We start from the raw sequence: 23,023 nt of genomic DNA on the forward strand, positions 1-23,023 counted from the left end.
ATGTTCCCACAGCACGGAGGCCAGTCGATGCGGTACTGGCTACGGCCACGCTCATACATATATATATATATGTGTGTGTGTGTGTTTGTGTGTCTGTCCCCCAACCGATATTGGTGTGTTTGCGTTCCCGTAACTTAGCAGTTCGGCAGAAGAGACCGATAAAATAAGTACTAGGCTTACAAAGAATAAGTCATGGGGTCGATTTGCTCGACTAAAGGCAGCACTCCAGCATGGCCGCAGTCAAATGACTGAAACAAGTAACAGAGTATATTTTATTCAGTTTTATTTTTACAGAAAAAAAAAAGGGTACAATTTAAAAAAGCTCAGCAATTCCTTCTTCAATGAATCGCTTATAGATGGCCATGAATTTGGCCACAAAGGCCTCAAGATGGAAGATAGCTTTCTGTCCAAGTTGCAGTCGGTGTTCATAATAAGCAGCTGATTTGACAACTTCCGCTTTGAGTTGACCATCACAGTTGGTGATTAACTCCTGTAGGAGACCCTGGTGAAAAGACAAAATGATTAAATTAACACATCAACAAAATTTAGGTGATGGGGAATAAACAAAATTAGAAACACATTATTAATTCTGACCTTCATCTTTTCAAGATGGTTAGGTGTGATTACAGAAAGATCTGCTTGTTGATGTATTTATATTGTTATAGAAGAAACAAAACGTAACTGGTACTTAATTTATTGAGCCTGAAAGGATGAAAGGCAAAGTTGACCTTGGCGGAATTTGAACTCAGAATGTAACGGCAGACGAAATACCTATTTCTTTACTACCCACAACGGGCTAAACACAGAGACGACAAACAAAGAAAGTCAAAGGGATTAAGTCGATTATATCGACTCCAGTGCGCAAGTGGTACTTAATTTATCGGCTCCGAAGGGATGAAAGTCAAAGTCGACCTTGGCGGAATTTGAACTTAGAACATAACTAACGGCAGACGAAATACGGTTACACATTTCGCCCGGCATGCTAACGTTTCTGCCAGCTCGCCGCCTTTATGTATGCATGTTACATAATAAATGGCGACCAGTGGTTAAACAACAACAGCTATCAGGTAAATCAATGATTAATTTCTTGTTAACAGTTTTATAATAAAGAATTATTTTTACCTTCATAATTATATCAGGGGGTATACAATGAGTAAGGAGTTCATAGAGACGAGCCCGGATCTCTAAAAGCCTGCAAAAATGAGGAGAGGATTAACAATAGCACTCAATACACTAACAAGTATATGCAAAGGGACATTGTTATGATATGGAAAACTATGATATGAATAAATGTTAAGGCACATCTGCTTATATACATATATTATATATACTTTATTTTAAGCAGCAGAAAATTCAACAAAATCTGTTACTCTGAGTTTCTCGTTGCCGTTCATCAGACAGTTTTTGCTAGAATGGAACATATATATTAATTCAATCTATACTCTTACAAACGCTACACCTTTAAAAAGAAATGGACTTGTTTGATTGGCCCTTTAGAAAAAAACGGTCAATCTTCGAGCGATAAACAAAAAGGTCAAAAATATATGTATATATATATAAAAACTTATAAAAATTATAAAAATTATAAAATCCGAGGAAAAAACCGAGGAAAAAAAACCTATTGCCGTTAATGAAGACAGTACAAATTAATGCATAGAAATTAAACCTGTTATAAATACTGCAATACATATTTATATTAAAATCCACATATATATATCAACATACACAAAAGGATGCGCGTAAACGCCATACATACATATACAGACGTATGAATATGAATCTAAATTATACACATAAAAGCATGTGTACATATATTCACGCAAACCGTCTCGCACGCAAGCTAAAATTCATCTATGTAGCAATTCTCATATACTGAGCAAGGAGGGGGAACGAAAGAAAGGGAAAGAGAGAAAAAGGAACGAAAGAGGGGAGGGGGAAACTTGTAGCGATGTTATTGGCATCTATAGAGGCCAGTATACATACACAAGTTTGAATTGATACATATACATACCGTCGTGTGTATGCGTGCTTAAGCACAAGCATACTTTCACTTACACATACACAGATACGCATGCTTACAAATACATATGCTTTGCTATACACAAACTTATATAAACATTCTAAATTTGACAACATTGCTTTTTTTAAAAAAAAACATTGCTTTAAAAAATGGGTGCATTAATAAAATATATACGAAAGACATATAAATAAAATATAACATCCTATTTTGGGTCATTTATAAATAATCAAGGTAATATAAATAATCAAGGTAATCCTATGCAATACAATAACATGAAAACAAAGTTTGTAGGTTTTTCCTAATATATGTAGAAACAATAAGACTTTGCTATAGATCCGTCGTAGCGCTTAAGAGTCAAAATCAAAATCAAAATCAAAATACAAAATATATACTCTATCCATATGGTATATTTATATTCGACATTTTAAATTTAGCCGCGTGCCTACATAAGTTCATTAACTCACTTCTTTGATTCAAAGAATTATTGTCTTTGAATAATATGTGCATTTTTTCTAATAAGCAAAGCTTGCACTTGAAATTATATTTGTAAGCTCCATGCCTGTATGGTGCCGCCCGTCCAGAATGCTCCATGTCACGTTGAAAGGTGGGGCTTCCTTTTCTTTTAGTTCCCAGACATATTTTGCTAGGCTGTTTTTCTTCCTATTCTCTGGGTATTTAAAAGAATTCTTATGAGAATAAAATCTTGTTTTAAATGAATTTTCTGAAGCCCCTGTGTATGTCTTGTATTCCGATGAGCCTTCCACTTGCACCTTGGCTCTATAAACCACTCCTTTCACTAGACATTTCCCTTCTAACGGACAGGAGCTTTCGTTTTTGCAATTACATTTCTTAATGGGCTCGGCACCATGTCTAATCTCAATTAGCTTCCTATTATGTTGGCTAATGTAAGAGGCGAAATTTCTGCAACAAGAATAGCTAACCTTCAGGGTTCTTCTATTAAATATTCTGTAGAATTTATGACCCTGCTTAAAATGCTTAGAGACTATATATATATATATATATAGAAAATAGTAAAAAGTGAAAAAAACTACAGAAGGCTTGTTTTAGAAGGTTAAAAAAAATATATATTTGAGTCATTATGGCTGAAGAATGTTATAAATTTTTTTCCTACAATGACATAGTTTTTGAAGAAAGACCGGTTTCGCGTTCAGCTTTTCAAATTTCTGACATCGTTATGTTTACGTTGAGACTATCACTCAGATGTAGATGCACACTGCATCGACAACAGATTGCATTCCCAGAATACAGAATGATACCCTTTAGTGAGCACATTGAGAAATGCGCAAAGCAACTACTACAACAAAACTATGTCATTGTAGGAAAAAAATTTATAACATTCTTCAGAGATAATGACTCAAATATATATTTTTTAACCTTCTAGAACAAGCCTTCTGTAGTTTTTTCACTTTTTACTATTTTCTATATATTCAACCACGTGCTTTCACACACCAACTTTCTCACCTATATATATATATATATAGACATAAATATACAGATTCAAATGCAAAAAATATAAACTTAAAACAATATACAGACCCATATTCATATATACATGTTAATATTCATAGGTGTTTAGCTTCTTGTTCGAGACATCAGTTTGGGAGCAAACACTAATGAATTGTTAAATAAAATTAAACGTAGGCACAGGAGTGGTTGTGTGGTAAGAAGGTTGATTCCCAACCACATGGTTCTGGGTTCAGTCTCACCGCAGGGCACCTTGGACAAGTGTCTTCTATTAGGGCTTTGGGCTGGGCAAAGCCTTGTGAGTGGATTTGGTAGATGGAAACTGAAAGAAGTCTATCATATATATATATATATATATATATATATATATATGTATGTATATGTTTGTGTATCTATGTATGTCCCCGCCACCGTCGCTTGACAACCAATGTCAGCATGTTTATGTCCCTGTAACTTAGCAGTTCGGCAAAAGTGGCCAATAGAATAAGTACTAGGCTTACAAAGAATAAGTTCTCAGGTCAATTTATTCGACTACAAGCGGTGCTCCAGCATGGCCACAGTCAAATGACTGAAACAAGTAAAAGAACAAAAGAATATAAATGTCAGGATAGCTGCAAAGCCAAGAAGTCTGTTTTGAAATTATGTGGTTTGAGAGTTAATCTCACTTCACAGCCCTTTGGATTTCTACAATAACCTGTGGCTGACCACTGTCCAGTAAGTGAATCTAGTAGATAGAAATTGTGCTGAATCCAGGCACACTCACAAGGCACAGGGATCAGAATATAAATGGGATGGTTGAATAAAGGAGAAGAGAGAAATAGATGGTGGTAAGTGCCAGGGCATACCCGTAATGTTTTCGTGGTCGAGCTCCTTTTGAGTGTTGAGCCTCAGAGAGGCAATGACCAACACCTTTGGCATTATGTCATGCTTGAGAAGAGACCCATGAAACTGAGCAAAATTGTAGCTGTGACAGATACCTGTGTCACACAAATGGAACCCATGCCAGTGGCACGTAAAGGCACCGATTACACTCTCGGAGTGTTTGGCATTAGGAAGGGCATCAAACTGTAGAAAACCATGCCAAATTTGACTGGATCCTGGCGCAGCCTGCCAGCTCTATTCAAACCATCCAGCCCATGGCAGCATGGACAATAGATGTTAAATGATGATGATGATGAATTAAAGGAGTCACTTGAAATGGCCATAATAAAATGACACCTGTACCTCTTTGTTATTCATATGTGTGTGTGTGTGTGAAGGTGTGTGGCTTAGTGACAAGGGTGTTGCACTCATGATTATAAGATAGCGGTTTTGGTTCTGGGACTTTGTTCTTGAGCAAAACACTTCATTTCATATTGCCGCAATCCACTCTAGTGACAAAAAGTAGGACAAGTATCCCATTGAAAGGAACAAATCAAATTTTACCTCTGTGGACTCTGTTGTTGTACCATCAATCCAGCTGTTTCTTGCAGATAAAGCTTCCAGTCTGGTTCAGTTACTTCTTGATCAACGCTGAATGGATACCTGAAAATTTTAAAGAAAATTTCAACGTTAGTCATTTAAATACTAAAAATATATAAAGCGATATGAATGAGTTGAGAATGAAAATGTTGAAATAAGGGTACCTAAGTCCTAATTCCAAACAGTCAAAGTGAAAATCAGAAGCTATTTTAATCTCAAAGGTGAAAAACTAAAATACTATCAGCCAATGTTAACTGAATCAAGTGTTGTATGAAATAATTTTTCTCGAGCCCCACAACTCATGAGTGGTTACTTGATTTCCATGGTGTGTAACCCGTTAACATCTAAACTGGCCAAAGCATTCTACCTGTTTTATGTTTAAACCAGCCAGATTGGGTCTTTCACACCTACCTTACAATAATATTCTGAAAATACGCAACTAAGCATAGGAGTGGCTGTGTGGTAAGTAGCTTGCTTATGAACCACATAGTTCCAGGTTCAGTCCCACTGCGTGGCACCTTGGGCAAGTGTCTTCTACTATAGCTTTAGGCCGACCAAAGCCTTGAGAGTGGATTTGGTAGACGGATACTGAAAGAAGCCTGTCGTATATAAATATATGTATGTATGTGTGTCTGTGTTTGTCCCCCAACATCACTGACAACCAATGCTGGTGTGTTTACGTCCCCGTAACTTAGCGGTTCGGCAAAAGAGACCGATAGAATAAGTACTAGGCTTACAAAGAATAAGTCCTGGGGTCGACTTGCTTGAATAAAGGTGGTCCTCCAGCATGGCCACAGTCAAATGACTAAAACAAGTAGGAGAGTAAAAGAGTAACTAGGTCATCAAAATCTTGAAGATACAAGATGATGCCTGATTAATTCAAAACAATATCAATTAATAAGAATTATAATTGAATTAAATCTGAATGATAATAGGTTAAGTGTCTGAGATCACAACATTCCCCTGACCAGAATGCCAGTCCATTGAAGGGTCCAAGGTCAGCAATTATGAGATGGGAGGGCAAATCAATTACATTGACCCCAGTATTTGACTGGTACTTAGAGATGGAAGACAAGGTAGACCTTAGCAGGATTTGAACTCAGGACGTAAAGAGCTGGAAGAAATGTTGCTTTTGTTCAATGTGCTGATGATTTTGTCAGCTTGCAGCCCTTGTATGAAGATTACTAGAAGTTATTTTATTGTACCATGGATGGATGAACTGTAAAACCGACCCAGTGCTATTCTGCACACGGAGCAAAAATACTGATTTGAAATGTTGGCACAAGGCCTGCAATTTTGAGGAAGGGAGAAAGTTGATGACGACAACTCAAGTGCTCAATTGATATTTATTTTATTTTATTTTTGCCTTACTGGCACCTGTGCCGGTAGCATGTGTAAAAAGATTTGAACGAGGTCATTGCCAGTACCGCCTGACTGGCCCCTGTGTTGGTGGCACGTAAAAAGCACCCACTACACTCTCGGAGTGGTTGGCGTTAGGAAGGGAATCCAGCTGTAGAAACTCTGCCAGATCGAGATTGGAGCCTGGTGCAGCCATCTGGTTTGCCAGCTCTCAGTCAAAAATCGTCCAACCCATGCTAACATGGAAAGCGGACGTTAAACGATGATGATGATGACGGATCCCGGAAAGATAAAAGGCAAAGTCAACCTCAGTGGAATTTGAACTCAGAACATAAAGATGCACAAAATGCTGCCAAGCATTTCGTCCAGCATCCTCACAGTTCTGCCACCTCGCTGCCTTACAATGAGTAAAAAAATAAAATAAAATAAAATAAAATAAAATAAAATAACATTAACTTACTGTTGGACTTTACAGGCTTCACACATAAGAAGAGCCCTTCTCATGTTCCTCTCGCTGACCAGTGATATCTTTTTGGCAAGTTCTATTGGTAACGTGAGGCCTTCTTTCTTGCATACTGTCTGCAAAACTTGGCAGATCTGCATTAGGAAAGTTTATAAAGAAATTCAGCTCTTTATCATTATCCTCACCATCAACAACATCACAGCAATTGACCATGAAGCCACATGGTGAGAAAGCAAGCTTCTTAATCACACAATTGAGAAAGATGAAACATGTGGTGATTGAACATGTGGTGCAGTGGTTCTCAACTGGGGTCCACACGACCCCCGATACACAATTGCCCTTCCTAGTGTCAATTTAAAAATTCCTATTTTGTTTCTCACACAACTGGATTATATGCTATGGTATAGAAATAAGAGACGAATGGACAATATGCTGTAGTATAAATCAGAGAGAGTCAATGTGAGGGAAAGGAAGAAAAAAATGATATATTAAACAATTATAGTGATTATAAACACCATAACTGACCTCATCAACAGAAGGTGCTGGTACCCGGATTCCAAGACAACGGCTTTTTATGGCAGGAATAACTTTACTTGAGGAATTACAGATAAGGATGATCCGACAAGTGGCCATATATTTTTCCATTGTTCTTCGGAGAGCGTGTTGGGCATCTTTTGTTAAACGGTCAACTTCAGTGAGGATAACAACTGAAATATAAACAAACCTCATCATTATCATCATCATCTCCATTGTCATCATAATCATTTTAATGTCCATTTCTCTATGCATGCACGGGTTGGACAGTTTAGTGGGACAGATTTTTGTAGTCAGGTGCCCTTCCAGTTTCCAACCTTCACCTGTTTCCAAGCAAAGTAATATTTCCTTGGGGCCAGACATGTTTTTCATAGAATATTAGAAATGAATTACACTGCTTGTACAACAGTGATGCTCATCTACAACAATCATACAATGTCAAGACAAAGAGACAAACATACACACACTCACATATATATGCATGTGTATGTATACACAAACACACACACACACATACATATATATATGACAGGCTCCTTTCAGTTTCCATCTACCAGTCCACTCACAAAGCTTTCATCGGCCCAGGGCTTTAGCAGAAGACGCTTGCCCAAAGTGCAATATGGCAGGACTGAACCCTACAACATGTGGTCAGGAAGCAAGCTTCTAAGCCGCACAGCCATGCCTGTGTCTCATTTGGAATAATTTAGAAAAGACATGGTAACAGAAATGACAAGTGTTGTTAGTTACAGCAATTCTTCTACTCACGCTGTCCTGCTTATACAGAGGTGCACTAATGTGTCTTTTTTCTATTAGAAACTAGAAACGTGGGGAGAAACTAACCTTTGAAATCCCGTTGAGAATTTATATCTAACTGATTGACCTCAGCAATTGACTTGATCAGTTCTTGGATCACAACACGGTCCTGTACACCAACATCACTGATAAACAGAAAGAAAAGGGAAAAACAGAAACTATATAAGTGACACTTGTATAATCATGGTAAATGAAATAACACAACTGAAATTAATTCAATGACAAAACAACTTTTACTGTCTGTACATAAAGAGGAATATACAGTGAACTTTGGAGTGTGTTTGACAACTGCTGTTATGATGGCAGCAAGCTGGCAGAATCGTTAGCATGCTGGGCGAAATGCTTAGCGGTATCCTGAGTTCAAATTCTGCCGAGGTCGACTTTGCTTTTCATCCTTTCGGGGTTGATTAAATAAGTACCAGTTACGCACTGGGGTTGATGTAATCGACTTAATCCCTTTGTCTGTCCTTGTTTGTCCCATCTGTGTTTAGCCCCTTGTGGGCAATAAAAAAAATAACTGCTGTTATAGTGTTGGCATTCCTGTAACCTAGCAGTTCAGCAATACATACATAGTCTGATCAATAAGTATCTGGACTGTTGCTATAGTAACGAAGCTAAAGCACACAGGGTGAAGCTGCTTGGCACAGACTGACCATGAACTCTGCTATGCATAGAATAAGTACTATAAATGACTGAAACAAGTAAAAGAATATATATATCATCATCATCGTTTAACGTCTGCTTTCCGTGCTAGCACAGGTTGGACGGTTTGACCAGGGTCTGTGAAGCCAGGAGGCTGCATCAGGCTCCAGTCTGATCTGGGAGTGTTTCTACAGCTGGATGCCCTTCCTAATGCCAACCACTCTGTGAGTGTAGTGGGTGCTTTATACGTGCCACCAGTACAGGTGCCAGGGGAGGCTGGCACCGGCCACAATCGGTTGGTGCTTTTTATGTGCCACCGGCACTGAAGCCAGTCAAGGCAGCGCTGGCATCATCCACGTTTGAATGGTGCTTTTTTATGTGCCACCAGCACAGGTATCACAACTACAATTTCCATTTGATATTTATTTTGATGTTAATGTACTTGACTCAATAGGTCTCCTCAAGCACAGCAGGTCACATGCCACCGGCACAGAAGCCAGTCAAGGCGGCTTCTGTATATATTCCATGAGTTGACAAGTTCCACTGTTTACAGCAGGGCTAGGAAGGAAGGTGTGTAGCGTGTAATCATTGCATTGACCATGACAGAGAAAGTTGAGGAGAGAATCTGTATCAAATTTTGCCAAAAGCTTGGTGATACCTGCTCAGAGGCCTACGGAAAGTTTCCAAAATGTTTTCACCATTCTTGTCACAATCAAGGAAATCTTGTGCAACTGAAACCAGAGTTTCTTTTTGGTCAGCTGAAAGCAGTTTTTGCACAAACTTGGTAGACACATGTCTAATACACAAATCTTCAGTGATAATGGATTGGACTGAACTGTAACTAATCTGCACATCCTCTGATAACTAACGGATGGTTATTCGACGATTTACCCTCACAGCTGCATGCACATCTGTGAGGTTTTCCTCAGTTCTGCTGGTTGCAGGTCTCCCAGAACAGTCGTCAATATCGACATTTTTTCAACCATCTTGGTAACGTGTGAACCACTCGTACACTTGTGTTCAGCTCATACACTCCTCGCCACACACTTTCTGCATAGGCCTCCAAGCCAGTATTGCCATGACAACGTTCTCTGTCATGCTCCATGCAACAATCACCAGAGTTCAAAGTCAATCTGTGCCAAGTGGCTTCACTCTGCATGCTTTTAGTTTCATTACTATGGTAACAGTCCGGATACTTATTGATCAGGCCTCATATACTGTTTCCTTGGTAACCAAGTTTATTGTTCTATATTTAAGAGATGAGGAATTATGTACATTATTTACATCTGACGGATATTTGTCCTCATTTTGTTTGTTGCTAACACAATGTTTCAGCTGATATACCCTCCAGCCTTCATCAGGTGGGGAAATTTCAAACCTGGGTTCTCGTTGTTAAGGTATTTTTCAATGTTTTTATTATTATGCAGGTCAGTGCTTGGAATCGAACTCAGAATCTTGGTGTTAGTAGCCCGTGCTCTTAACCACTATGCCATATGCCCGTTTATTCTATACCAAGGTTCTCAGATGGGTCTACATTACATTGGTTATGCTTCTTTCATACACAAAATATTTTAACAACTTTTAATACAGCTGTTAATAATATCTAATAATACAAATATAATGGGAGTTTTTCAAACACCAATGGCCATGAGAATTCACCTGAGCAAAATAGGGACGAAAGGGGGTCCATAAGTGAAAAAAAGGGTTGAGAAGCACTGTTCTATAGACTTGTGGCTGCATCAAGATAGTTCAAGGGAGACAACTAGCTATGTGTGTTTATCTTTAGCACAACATTCAACTGTTTATTTACTGTATTTGATGGCATAAGACACATTTTAGCCAATTTTCAAAATTTTTAAAAACAAACACCCAGATCCCACATGTGAAGTTGGGCCAATATTTATTTCTTTATTGCCCATAGGGGGATAAACAAGGACAGACAAAGGGATTAAGTCAATTACATCGACCCCTGTGCATAACTGGTACTTATTCAATTGACCCCGAAAAGATGAAAGGCAAAGTCGACCTCAGCAGAATTTGAACTCAATGTAAAGACAGACGAAATACCTATTTCTTTACTACCTACAAGGGGTTAAACACAGAGGGGACAAACAAAAGGATTAAGTCAATTACATTGACCCCAGTGCATAACTGGTACTTATTTAACTGAGCCCGAAAGGATGAAAGGCAAAGTCGACCTTAGCAGAATTTGAACTCAGAATGTAAGACAGAAGAAATACCTATTTCTTTACTGCCCACAAGGGGCTAAACACAGAGGGGACAAACAAGGACAGACTAACGGATTAAGTCGATTATATCGACCCCAGTGCGCAAGTGGTACTTAATTTATTGACCCTGAAAGGATGAAAGGCAAAGTCGACCTTAGCAGAATTTGAACTCAGAATGTAAAGACAGACGAAATACTGTTAAGCATTTTGCCTGGCGTGCTAACGTTTCTGCCAGCTCACACACTTCTATGTACTAGAAAGACTCTTTCCTGAATGTGCACTGCAAAATTGTGCATCTTATATGCGTATGTAGCTTTTATGTCATCAAATATAATAAGTTTCTCAGATCTTGTTTTGGTTTCCAGACAAACTTTACTAAATTTCCTCATCATTGTGTATGCTTTCCATGCTGGCATGGGTTGGACTGATTCCGTTTATATTTGGAGTTACTACAACCCTAGGTGAGGTCAACCAACCACATCTTGCTTGTATGTCTCATTTTTATTAAAGTCAGGTCCCATATATATCACCAACTGCTTTACAGAGTATACAAGACTCATATTATTCTAACACCAGCACTAGAGGGGTTATAGGGTCATATCAGAGACCCTTTGTATTACATTTTCTTTTGCATATTCTTAGTTTATGCATGTGTATGCAAATATAGTATTGGTATATCCCATTTATGCTCATTAGAAATTAAATAAATGAAGAATTTTGACATGCACGAATATTTATTTCCCCCCACTGTATGCCTTTCCTCATTTGCCTATCACTTCACAGAATAATCTGGGTACATTTTAATGTGGCAGCAACACCAGCAAGGTTATCTTTCACTTGATAACACTTAACATTCCACCTTGTTATTGTGTGTAGTGTTTGTCCACAGAATACATAGCCAAGGTAAAGAAAGAAAATAAGAGAAGGGCTAGGAAGTGGGGGCGAAAGATCTCGTCTATCTTTTACCTTCTGTTTCAGTCATTGGACTGTGGTCATGCTGGAGCACAGCCTTGAAGGGTTTAGTTGAACAAATCAACCCTGGTGTTTATTTTCAAGTCTGGTATTTATTCCATTAGTCTCTTTAGCTGAGCCACTAAGTTACGGGGATGTAAAAAAAAATGAGCAGTTGCCAAGCAGTGGTGCAAGACAAACACAAAGATACACACACACACATATATATATGTATGCAAACAAATATGAATATGTATATATATATATATATATATATATATATATATTAATTGACAAAAGGTGGGGTTTTTTTCTAATTATACATATATATATTATATTTTGTGAAATTTGATTTAGTATTTATAAATTGAATTTTTCCCTGTAAGTTTGGAATAATATTCCCTTATATTATTATTATAATATATATATATATATATATATATATTATATATATATATATCATAGATGTAGGGTAAAAAATTATTAATTTAATAATTAACAATTTTATCAGGTAGTTCGGTATGGAAAAAAACGATTATCGGTAAAAACTTATACAAAAAGTTTTTTTATATAATTGTAAACATAATTAAGGGATCAACAAAAGTTGCTTCACCACATGCCTATGTAAATTACGAGTATTACTGCCTGTGGAGAAATATTGTAGTAGAAGAATTAGTAGTTTGACTGCTATTTCTAAATTTCGGCACGTGTTGAAGCAACTTTTGCTGATCCCTTAATTATGTGTGTATGTATATATATATATATATATATATGTATATATATGGCACGTAAAAAGCACCATCTGAATGTGGTCAATGCCAGCCCCCTCGCCCTGACTGGTTCCTGTGCCAGTGACATGTAAAAAGCACCCACTACATTCTTGGAGTGGGTGGCGTTAGAAAGGGCATCCAGCTGTATAAACATTGTCAAATCAGATTGGAGCCTGGTGCAGCCTCCTGGTTTGCCGGACCCCAGTCAAACTGTCCAACCCATGCCAGCACGGAAAAAGAGACATTAGACGATGATGATGATGATGATATATATACTACATACATACATATATATATAGCCATGTTGGACCACTGAACTCTACCAGTTTTTTTTCATTTTTTCTGCTTATTTTTTTTTTATTCCTTTCTGTTGAAGAGTGCAGGCTCAAACTCAAAATGTAAAAGACATTTTCATTCTTCCCAACATCAAATTAATGTACTTGCTTGTTGTCCATATACCTGTCTTCATCTTTTTGTTTTTCTATAAATTTCAACTGTATATATATATATATATATATATATATATATATTGTCGTCATCGTTTAAAATCTGCTTTCCATGCTGGCATGGGTTGGACAGTTCAAATGAGGACTGGCAAGCCAGCAGGCTACACCAGGCTCCAGTCTGATCTGGCAAAGTTTCTACAGGTCGATGCCTTTCCTAACGCCAACCACTCCAGAATGTAGTGTGTGCTTTTTACGTGCCATCGGCACAGGAGCTAGTCAGGGGGCACTGGCATCAACCATGTTCGGATGGTGCTTTTTATGTATCACACGGTGGGATTGAACTCAAAACCAATATGGTTGCAAAGCGCGCTTCTTAACCACACAGCCATGTCTGTACTTACAACAAGAAACTGAAAAAGTGAAATAACTATTGCGTTGTCCGGAAAGTTCGTGCAGATTTTTAAACGAAAGAAAAAGATCAATAAATACTTGCCATTACATTTTTAATCAACTAAATAAATATGAACCATTTTGTTGCACAATGCTTCTCCATCTTTCCTTTAACTTGAAAATACCCTCTTCCCAGAATTGAGGTGATTTCATGGCAAAGAATTCAGCAAGGTATCTCTTTACGTCATCCAAGGAATTGAAATTTTTACTATTAAGACTATTCTGCAGAGACCTGAATAAGTGGTAATCCGAAGGAGCAACATCTGGTGAATATGGAGGGTGGGGTAACACATCCCAGCCGAGCTGCAGCAATTTTTGTCTGGTTCCCAAAGCATCAAGTGCGGAAAAGGAACTTTCTTATCTTCCATTTTAAAGGGTTACAGAATTAACACAGGTTATAGGAACATAAACCTTTTTCTGCGAAAAGATAGCTTAAACCGTGTTCTAAATGGAGGTGTAGTCAAATCCTATTTTATGGACTCAACCATGTTCTAAAATAAGTTGAAAGGTAAGCTACTATAAATCGGCACGGACTTTCCTGACAACCCAATATATTAAATAAAGGTTCCAGTAATTTGAATATTAATTTAAAACAATTAATCTTACCTGGGATTTACCTCTATGTGATAATTACTTGAAATTGTCATAATGTCTAGTTTTTTCTTTGACGGTGTTACGAAAGAATATGGTCGGTTGGTAAGTTTTTCTACACCACTTCCATAGAGTTCTTTCAGCAGTGCCATTACCCTGGTTTTCTTACCAGCACCCGAGGGTCCATACACAAGCAGATGAGGGAAATCACCATGATTCACCTGAAAGTACAGAAAGAAAAATGGCAAATATTTAGAAGGTTTTTTTTTTTTATTTATGCGCTCTTTTCAAGCCTAGCCAGGCTCATGGGCCCAGTTTCCCGGTTTCTATGGCATATGTGCTCCCCCCAGGTAGACGGGATGTCAGTCTATTGCAGCATTACCCAAGAAACAGGAATAAAGAGTGAGAGAAAGTTGGGGCGAAAGAGTACAACAGGGGTCGCCACAAACACCTGCCAGAGCCTCATGGAGCTTTTTTAGGTGTTTTCGCTCAATAAACACACACAACGGCTGGTCTGGGAATCGAAACCACGATCCTCCGACTGCGAGTCCGCTGTCTTAACCACTGCGCCTCCACAATTAGAAGGTATACTTACAATAAAATTATCTTAAGGAAAGCATTTTTAAAAATTATATATTTTGTTAATCAAACACACACACAATATGTTTGGACTTTACTTCAGCTTTATTTTTTGTTTCTTTTTCAAAGCTCTATCATCACACAGCTTGTGGGTACTACTAGCGAACAGTGGTCCCAGTGCATGCACTCGCACATCTGCACTAGCTAGTCGTAAGTAGTCAATCCTACAACGACTTTTTAACCCTAACCCTAACCTTAGCTTGTTTTAAAAAAGAATTCATTTACTTGTTTAAAAAATGATTTACTTTGCGTTTTATTTACTTTGTTTGAAAAATATTATTTAATTTTCTGATATGTATTCAGCTTTGAAATACAAACATACGCGCAAGTCGTTGTAGGATCGACTACTTACAACTAGCTAGTGCGCGCACCAGGACCACTGTTCGCTAGTAGTACCCATCTTGTGATTTCTTCAGTGACTCTATCTCACATATCTCCTGTTATTCTTCTTCACAGGATGTGTGATGAAACAGCTTTGACAAACAAAAATAATAATGCTTGATTACAGACCAAATATATATGGTGCATGTATTTAATTGTTAAAATGTTACCATCCCCAAGTATAACAATATTTGTTTCAACACACGGTTTCACATCAAGAATCTTGCAAAACAAATACATACACATCATCATCATCGTTTAACGTCCTCCTTCCAGGCTGGCATGGGTTGGACGGTTTGACAGGAGCTGACTATGCCAACAATGCCGCATTTTAAACTTGAAGAAAAAAAACCTTGTGCACACACACACACACGAACAGACATACAACCCATTTGGTTTCTCTTTCCTATTCGATACGTCAACAGAACTAGCACGCGTCTGGCAATCCCAGAAATTAACGACTAGTATGTTTATAGAATTCGAGTCAAAACGAAAGATCGCCGAAACTTTTTATATACCTAGACTTTTTTGTGGTACTACTAGTCGTACTAGTCAATCCTTACTTTGTGTTTTTTGTTTTATTTACTTTGTGTTAAAAAAAATTATTTATTTTGTGTTTTATTTACTTTGCTATGTAGTCGTTGTACGATCGACTAGTCACGACTAGCTAGCGCGGATGCGCGAGTACGGTGGTGCGCGCACCGGGACCACTCTTAAGTAGTACTCTTTTTATATCTAAATATATTCGTTAAAACTAAATTAATATTTACATGCTTAATACCTCTTAACAGCCGAATATATAGTTAAAATATAATGGTGATTGAATTAGTAAAAATAATACATAAATAAACAATACTTTAAAACCAACGTTCTCTATAATTGCTCTGTGTATCATAAACTATAATACTACGAACTACAGTAATTGTCAAAGCACCATACGGGAAGTTAACTGGATGATGAGGACGATCTTCGCGAAGATCTTAACTTAACACAAGCAATCGTACATCTAACTGTACACACACAAGATATTCTTTAAAAATACTAAGACACATTGTACTCACAAGCCTTTTCAGAAGTTTTGCTTGATCTTTGTGGTAGTCGAGCTTATTGAGAGATGTTGGCCGATATTTGTCCACCCAAAGACTCATTTTGTTAATAACCGAGGTTGTGCTTCGCAGTAAGTTAAACAAACACAAGCCTGAAATATTGGCGCCAAATATTATTGACGGAAGTATAGACCAGAGTTACCTCCCTTAATAAACGTCTAAAGGGAGGTAATTCCTACTAGCCTATAGTTTCCGTACCGGTAAATTCTGAGATACACGGTGATATTTTTTACTTTTTTTTTTTTTTTTTACTACCCACAAGGGGCTAAACACAGAGGAGACAAACAAGGACAGACAAACAGATTAAGTCGGTAACATCGATCTCCAGTGCATAACTGGTACTTAATTAATCGACCCCGAAAGGATGACAGGCAAGGTCGACCTCGGCGGAATTTGAACCCAGGACGTAGCGGCAGACGAAATACGGCTACGCATTTCGCCCGGCGTGCTAACGTTTCTGCCAGCTCGCCGCCTTTACACGGTAAAAATTTTTGTAATATAAGAAAGCGGTGAGCTAGTAGAATCGTCAGCTCGCCGGGCAAAATGCGTAGTGGCATGTCATCCAACCTCAAGTTCCGAGTTCAAATTCAGCCGAGGTCGACTTTGCTTTTCATCCATTCGGGATCAATAAAACAAGTGTTAGTTGATCACTGGGGCCGATGTAATCGACTTACCCCAGGGCCCTGAAATTGCTGGCCTTGTTCCATGATTTAAAATATTTGAGTAATATAAGGTGTCGAGCTTGACGGAATTGTTAGCGCGCCGAGCAAAATACGTAGTGCTATTTCGTATGTCTTTACGTTCCGAGTTCAAATTCCACCGAGGCCGACTTTGCCTTTCATCCCTTCGGGGTCGATAAAAATAAGTACCAGTTGAGTACTGGAGTCGATGTAATCCATTTACCCCTCTCCCAAAATTGCAGATCTTGTGCCAAAATTTGAAACCAATATTTATGTAATAAGTCAGTGGAGGCGTAATGGCCCAGTGGTTAGGGCAGCAGACGCACGGTCGGAGGATCTCGGTTTCGATTCCCAGACTGGGCGTTATGTGTGTTTATTTAGAAAACTCCGAAAGCTCCACGAGGTCCGGCAGGCGGGGTGGCGACCTCTGTTGTACTCTTTCGCCCCCACTTTCTCTCACTCTCTCTTCCTGTTTCTTGAGTAACGCTGCGATGGACTGCCCCCCCCCCCGCTATAGAAACCGGGAGACCGGGCCCATGAGCCTGGCTAGGCATGAAAAGGGCGCATAAATAATAAAAAATATGTCAGTACCAGTTTCTCTGGGATTAATTTTATCCTTTTAATAATATTCTTTTGGCATAAAGTATCAATAATATACTGGAATTGAGTAATGTAGTTTACATGCCTTAAATAAATTCACAATCGCACGAAATTTATATTCTGATGTTCTTTTGTTATTTTTTCTTTTATACATTATCCATTTTAGATAAAAGCATGTGAGAAGACAATGTTACAAGACTAATTCTATTGGAAGTTTCAGCTTTGGGTGTTACGTTAGTTTACAGGGACGTAACCAAACCAACACTAGTTAAGAATTAGCAGTTCGTACACAAAGATACACATACATATTTACACAAATGCACACACACATATACATACATACATATATGCATGTATATGCACACACACACACACACACACACTGACCCCCACACATGCGCACAAACAAAGAAAGGGAACGCAGTGTGAATAACGGAAAGAGTCAACCACTATTGAAAAGGTTGCAAGACGCAACGAAAATTATAGAGAAATAAAGAAGGAAATGAGTGGAAATTTTACCGGTGAGTGTGGTTAATTATAGGCACTAAATAAGAATGACTCTCCTCAGACACAACAGTATATGCTTCAACACACGAACTCACATTAGAGAATCTTGCAAACCAAATAAAACGATATATTTATATATATATATATATACATGCGTGTCGGGCTTCCACGCATAGGAAAGTTACTCACAATTTCACTAACAGGTTCCAGGCCCTTCGTCAGGGGAGAAATGAATTCTATTAGATTATTAGGCGACTAGGAATAGCATTGAAGAGGTTGAAAATTAGATGTGCAGGGAAAGAAAGGCCACACACACACACACACATACACACACACACACACACACACACACACACACACACACAATCACACGCCCACGCTCGTGCGCGCGATGTACCAAACTATGAAAGATCTACACGCTACTTTGATCTACTTGAAACAACAACCAAACCCTTTGCACTGTGGTGGTTGTGGGAGTCAGCCCAGGTGGGCTCTTTTATGGAAGTGTCACTCTGGATCTACTATATAAGGCCTGTGTGGGGCACACACTCTGTTTATGCTATTGAACCAAGTCTCTCTCAAATCACAACATACCTTCTTAAAATGGACTGATACCTTGGATAATGTAGCCAAAGTTAATATAATCTAAAAACAAAATGGGAGGTTTATGGCTGATAGAGTGTTGTGACCACAGGTCAGCTTGGCCAGAATTGTCTTCAACATAGAATTCACGGTTTATTTTACGTGTGTTGATTTTGGGTTTTTATTTTGCTTCTAGTTTAACACCTTAATAATCCGTGTGTGAGTGTGTGTGTGTGTGTGTATGTGTGTGTGTGTGTGTGTATATGTGTGTGTGTGTGTGTGTGTGTGATTCCAAGTAGAACGGCAATGCTATCAACATGTTTTTTCTATCTAATATTATATCGTTTTTGCTTATGGCATTCCATGAAAGGTGATGACAACATCGATTTAAGACATTCGTCCTCTTCCAACTCCAGCACATTGTTTCTCATAGAAGCGGATGTGGCTGACAAGACCGATACAAGATAGGCAGATCCAGTGACACAGAGGGCACTGAAACTGAACCCGAACAACAAGCGCAGGGGGTTGAGTGGGTTGATGATAATGTCTCTTCCTCTCTTCATACAGTCTCCTGCGTTCAGTTTCAAAGTGATACTCCAGTATCACTAACGGAATTACATGCCAGGGGATCCAACCGACTGGGAAGGACACCGAATAAAATGAGCGACCGCTTGAGTGTTATGATATATTATCACCGTGATCACCATGACCGACCAAGCCATCGCTGGTCACAATGCGCTTCGCATTGTTTTAGCCTCCAAGTGACGCCACCCTGTTGGCTAAGCGAGCAGGCCAATAGAAGAAAGAGTGAGAGAAAGTTGTGGCGAAAGAGTACAGCAGGGATCGCCACAACCCCCTGCCAGAGACTCGTGGAGCTTTAAGTGTTTTCGCTCAATAAACACTCACAACACCCGGTCTGGGAATCGAAACCGCGGTCCTACGACCGCGAGTCCGCTGCCCTAACCACTAGGCCATTGCGCCTCCACATGATATATTATAATGGCTATAAATACTTACATTTCTTATTTATTTTGCTTGGAGGAAGGGGAATTGTCCATGACCGTTACAGCTATTCCGAAACTGGTGAACGTGATGCAATTATTGTTTTGTCTAAACTGCTGCAGAAGAAAAGACAAGGATAAATATTTTAGAGTGATGATGTTCTGAGAGAGTGGTCGAGGTAGTTGCATGCATCAAAAGTGACGGGAGGTCGAAAAGCGATTCAATCAATGGTGCATGAATGCTAGGACTGTAAGAGCAGCTAGCTCGAAAGAACGGAGTCTATTATAGTAGCAATCAAATAAGACAAAAACAGGAGATTAAACGCTGTGTGGGATAGAAGTTGGAATATGACCGTAAGTGGTTGGATATTAATCATTAAAGTTGCCCTTTTCTGGATGCAATCTGAAATATTTTGGTGCAAAGTAGCAACACTGTCTAAAATATGGAAGCAGTACTCAGTTGTGGGCTGAAAATGACCATTTGCAGAGTGTCAACAGCTGTTGGAATGCGAGGGGCGGATGAAATAAGTTGCTATAAAGGGTTGGGAATTGCGCAGGATTCGGTTCCTACATCTATTCTGAAAACAGGTGTGTGTGTGTGTGGGGGGGGCATTCTGGTTCTTCTAGGATTAAGAGGCTTAATCAATCGCAACAGATTAACTATTCGAATACGAGTTAATGCCGACGGCGATTCTATATATGATGTTTATTTTGTTATTTTCACTGGATGCAGCAATTGTTGAATTTGTGTGTATGAAATTTGCTCCTGCTTTGTTCTACATAACTGTCTGCTAATCTATTTAAGTATCCTTTATTAAGAAATGTTTGTTTTACTCATAAGCTTGCATTAAGTAAAACATCTACAAGAAAGCGCTTAAAAAATAAAGTGAAAACGATAGAGAGTGAGTGGGACATAGAAAGAGGGGAAAGAGAGAGAGAGAGAGAGAGAGAGAGAGGGAGAGGGAGCTAGCTAGCTAGATAGTTAGACATATAAGACAGATATAGATAGATAAGATACAGACAGATACAGAGAGATAAATAGATATACTACAGATAGAGATAGGTAGAGAGATAGAGAGAGATAGGGATAGAGAGATATGGATAAAGAGATATAGATACATACACCACTGACGCTAGAAAACCGGATGTAAATATTTTAAAAAACTTTGAAAGACGTGAATCTAATATAAAAAGCAATTTTTTAATGATCAATGGATGTAAATGAGACAATCAATTGCTGAAAGTTACTTCGCAAAGAATTACCTCCCTTCTCCATGTAACCCAGGAACGGGTTTTTTCTGTCCCTAGGAGGCCAATTACGCATAATGTGAAAAAATTTAAGAGTCTAAAACCATCTCTGGAACATAATGTATGTTTCTAGTTTGGAGAAAATCAGTTGAAAAATACGGCCGTTATAATCTTTTACACACACGGAGACATACACACAGAACACGATTTATATATAAATATATAAATATATATATATATATATATGTATATACATATATACATACATACATATATATATACACACATATACATACCTCACCTCGTATGTATGTATGCATCTGTTTCTCTGTCTTTTAGTTTTACTTGTCTGTCCAATGTAATTTTCTACACAACCTGTGCAGGTTAATGCATAGATTAGATTTCATATGAACAGATGCAATTACATTTTATTGTGAAACGGATTTCTGGCTGTTAGAAGGAGATTGAGCAAGAGAAAATGGAATTATGAAAAAAAAATGGTGACTGAGCAGTAGCTGGAATAATATGTATTTTAATTTTTAAAAAACATAACAGCAAATTTTGCTCTAAAATTTGCGACAAATATATTACCAAATACAAAATAGAATTGAAAACATAATTCGCTAAATGATGATGCGAGCGCACGTGCACACACATAAACACACACAAATGGTGTCAATAGCTTGTCTGAGCGTTAAAGAAAAAATTATTATGATAACAGTTAGTAGTAGCATTTTTTTTTTCATTTATTTCGTTTCTTTTCTAGTATTTCCCATATCTATATGAATAAACATGGAAATTGTTTTATATAAAAGAAATGAAATATAAAATAAAAAGGAACACTGTTTGAAATGGAACGAGAAGAGGATATTCAACTCAATACCAAAACACGTTGATGGTTGTTAAAGAAAAAGGCTCCAAGAAGAAATAAGAAATTGATTCATATTTAATTTTATATATATATGTGATTTTCTATAAAAGCATTGTGATATAAACTGGTCTCTGTCAATGTAATCCTCATAATTTGAAACTAGGTTCATAAGTCCCAATGACCGATATTTTCGGCCTTTGATACACGCTTTAACTTCTGCCGATTAATAATAAAAAACATAATTTCATATATATGCACGCACACACACACACACATGTACATGAATATACATACATACATATATATGCAACGAATCAGTTGTAGAACAGACTTCGAAGCGATGGGTTGGGAGTCTCTAGTCATGGTAACGCGTGCTGAAGAAGCTAAGGCTTATTTTACCAATGCAGAAACCGGTCCACGTGAGTCCAAATACTTAAATGTATGTTAGTAGATTGTCTTAACCTGATTTTGCCTTCGTTTGATTTCTGTAGTTTTCATCGGTGTATTTTTTTGGCGATTTAATAAGAGTTTTGACTGTTATTTCAAGAAGGTAGACATACTTAGTATGTCCTTCGATAAAATTTATATACACATACATACATACATACATACATACATACTACATACATACATACATACATACATACATACATACATACATACATACATACATATATATATATAAGTATATGTGTGCAGTTTCTGTAAATTTCAATGCCAAAGTTTGGTAAAACTCCTTCTAGGATTTTCTTGGTAAAGAAGCAATGGCGGATAGGGAAGAGAAAGTATATAGAAGTCGTGCAAGGGTAAAAAATGTGACAAACATAAGGGAGTGGTGAACGTACACTGCAATAATATAGAAATAAAAATTTATATATAAAGAACGTGAAATACACGAAGGGACGAACACGGAAAACAGACAAGTCATTCGAAGCCTTCAATCTTCAGTCAGAAACCGAATCATCATGGCAAATTTCGGCTGTATAATTCTGAGATTCGTTTCTTGTATTTATTTTCGTCTCTGTTGCGTTTACATTCTTTCCTTCTACCAAGAAATCTAATGCCCACAGCTTAGTTTTTTCCTTTGAGCTGGCCGAGTTGGAACAAATCTCAGAATTAAACAGCCGAAATTTGCCATGATGATTCGGTTTCTGACTGAAGATTGAAGGCTTCGAATGACTTGTCTGTTTTCTGT

The 23,023-nt window shown here is 38.0% G+C and overlaps 1 protein-coding gene across 1 annotated transcript; it reads right to left on the reverse strand.

Moving 5' to 3' along the window:
- Positions 1–265: 265 nt before the first annotated feature.
- LOC115210822 (replication factor C subunit 3) lies at positions 266–16,476 on the reverse strand. The gene is made up of 8 exons (XM_029779570.2): positions 16,295–16,476; positions 14,229–14,434; positions 8,163–8,260; positions 7,314–7,495; positions 6,786–6,922; positions 4,931–5,029; positions 1,123–1,192; positions 266–502 (listed from the first exon to the last, which is right to left on the reverse strand). Exons 1-8 carry the CDS (start codon positions 16,379–16,381, stop codon positions 314–316), a joined length of 1,068 nt encoding a protein of 355 aa, XP_029635430.1. The 5' UTR covers positions 16,382–16,476; the 3' UTR covers positions 266–313.
- Between the last annotated feature and the right edge of the window lie 6,547 nt (positions 16,477–23,023).

Source organism: Octopus sinensis, linkage group LG4 (assembly GCF_006345805.1).
Source record: "Octopus sinensis linkage group LG4, ASM634580v1, whole genome shotgun sequence".
Lineage (NCBI taxonomy): Eukaryota > Metazoa > Mollusca > Cephalopoda > Octopoda > Octopodidae > Octopus > Octopus sinensis.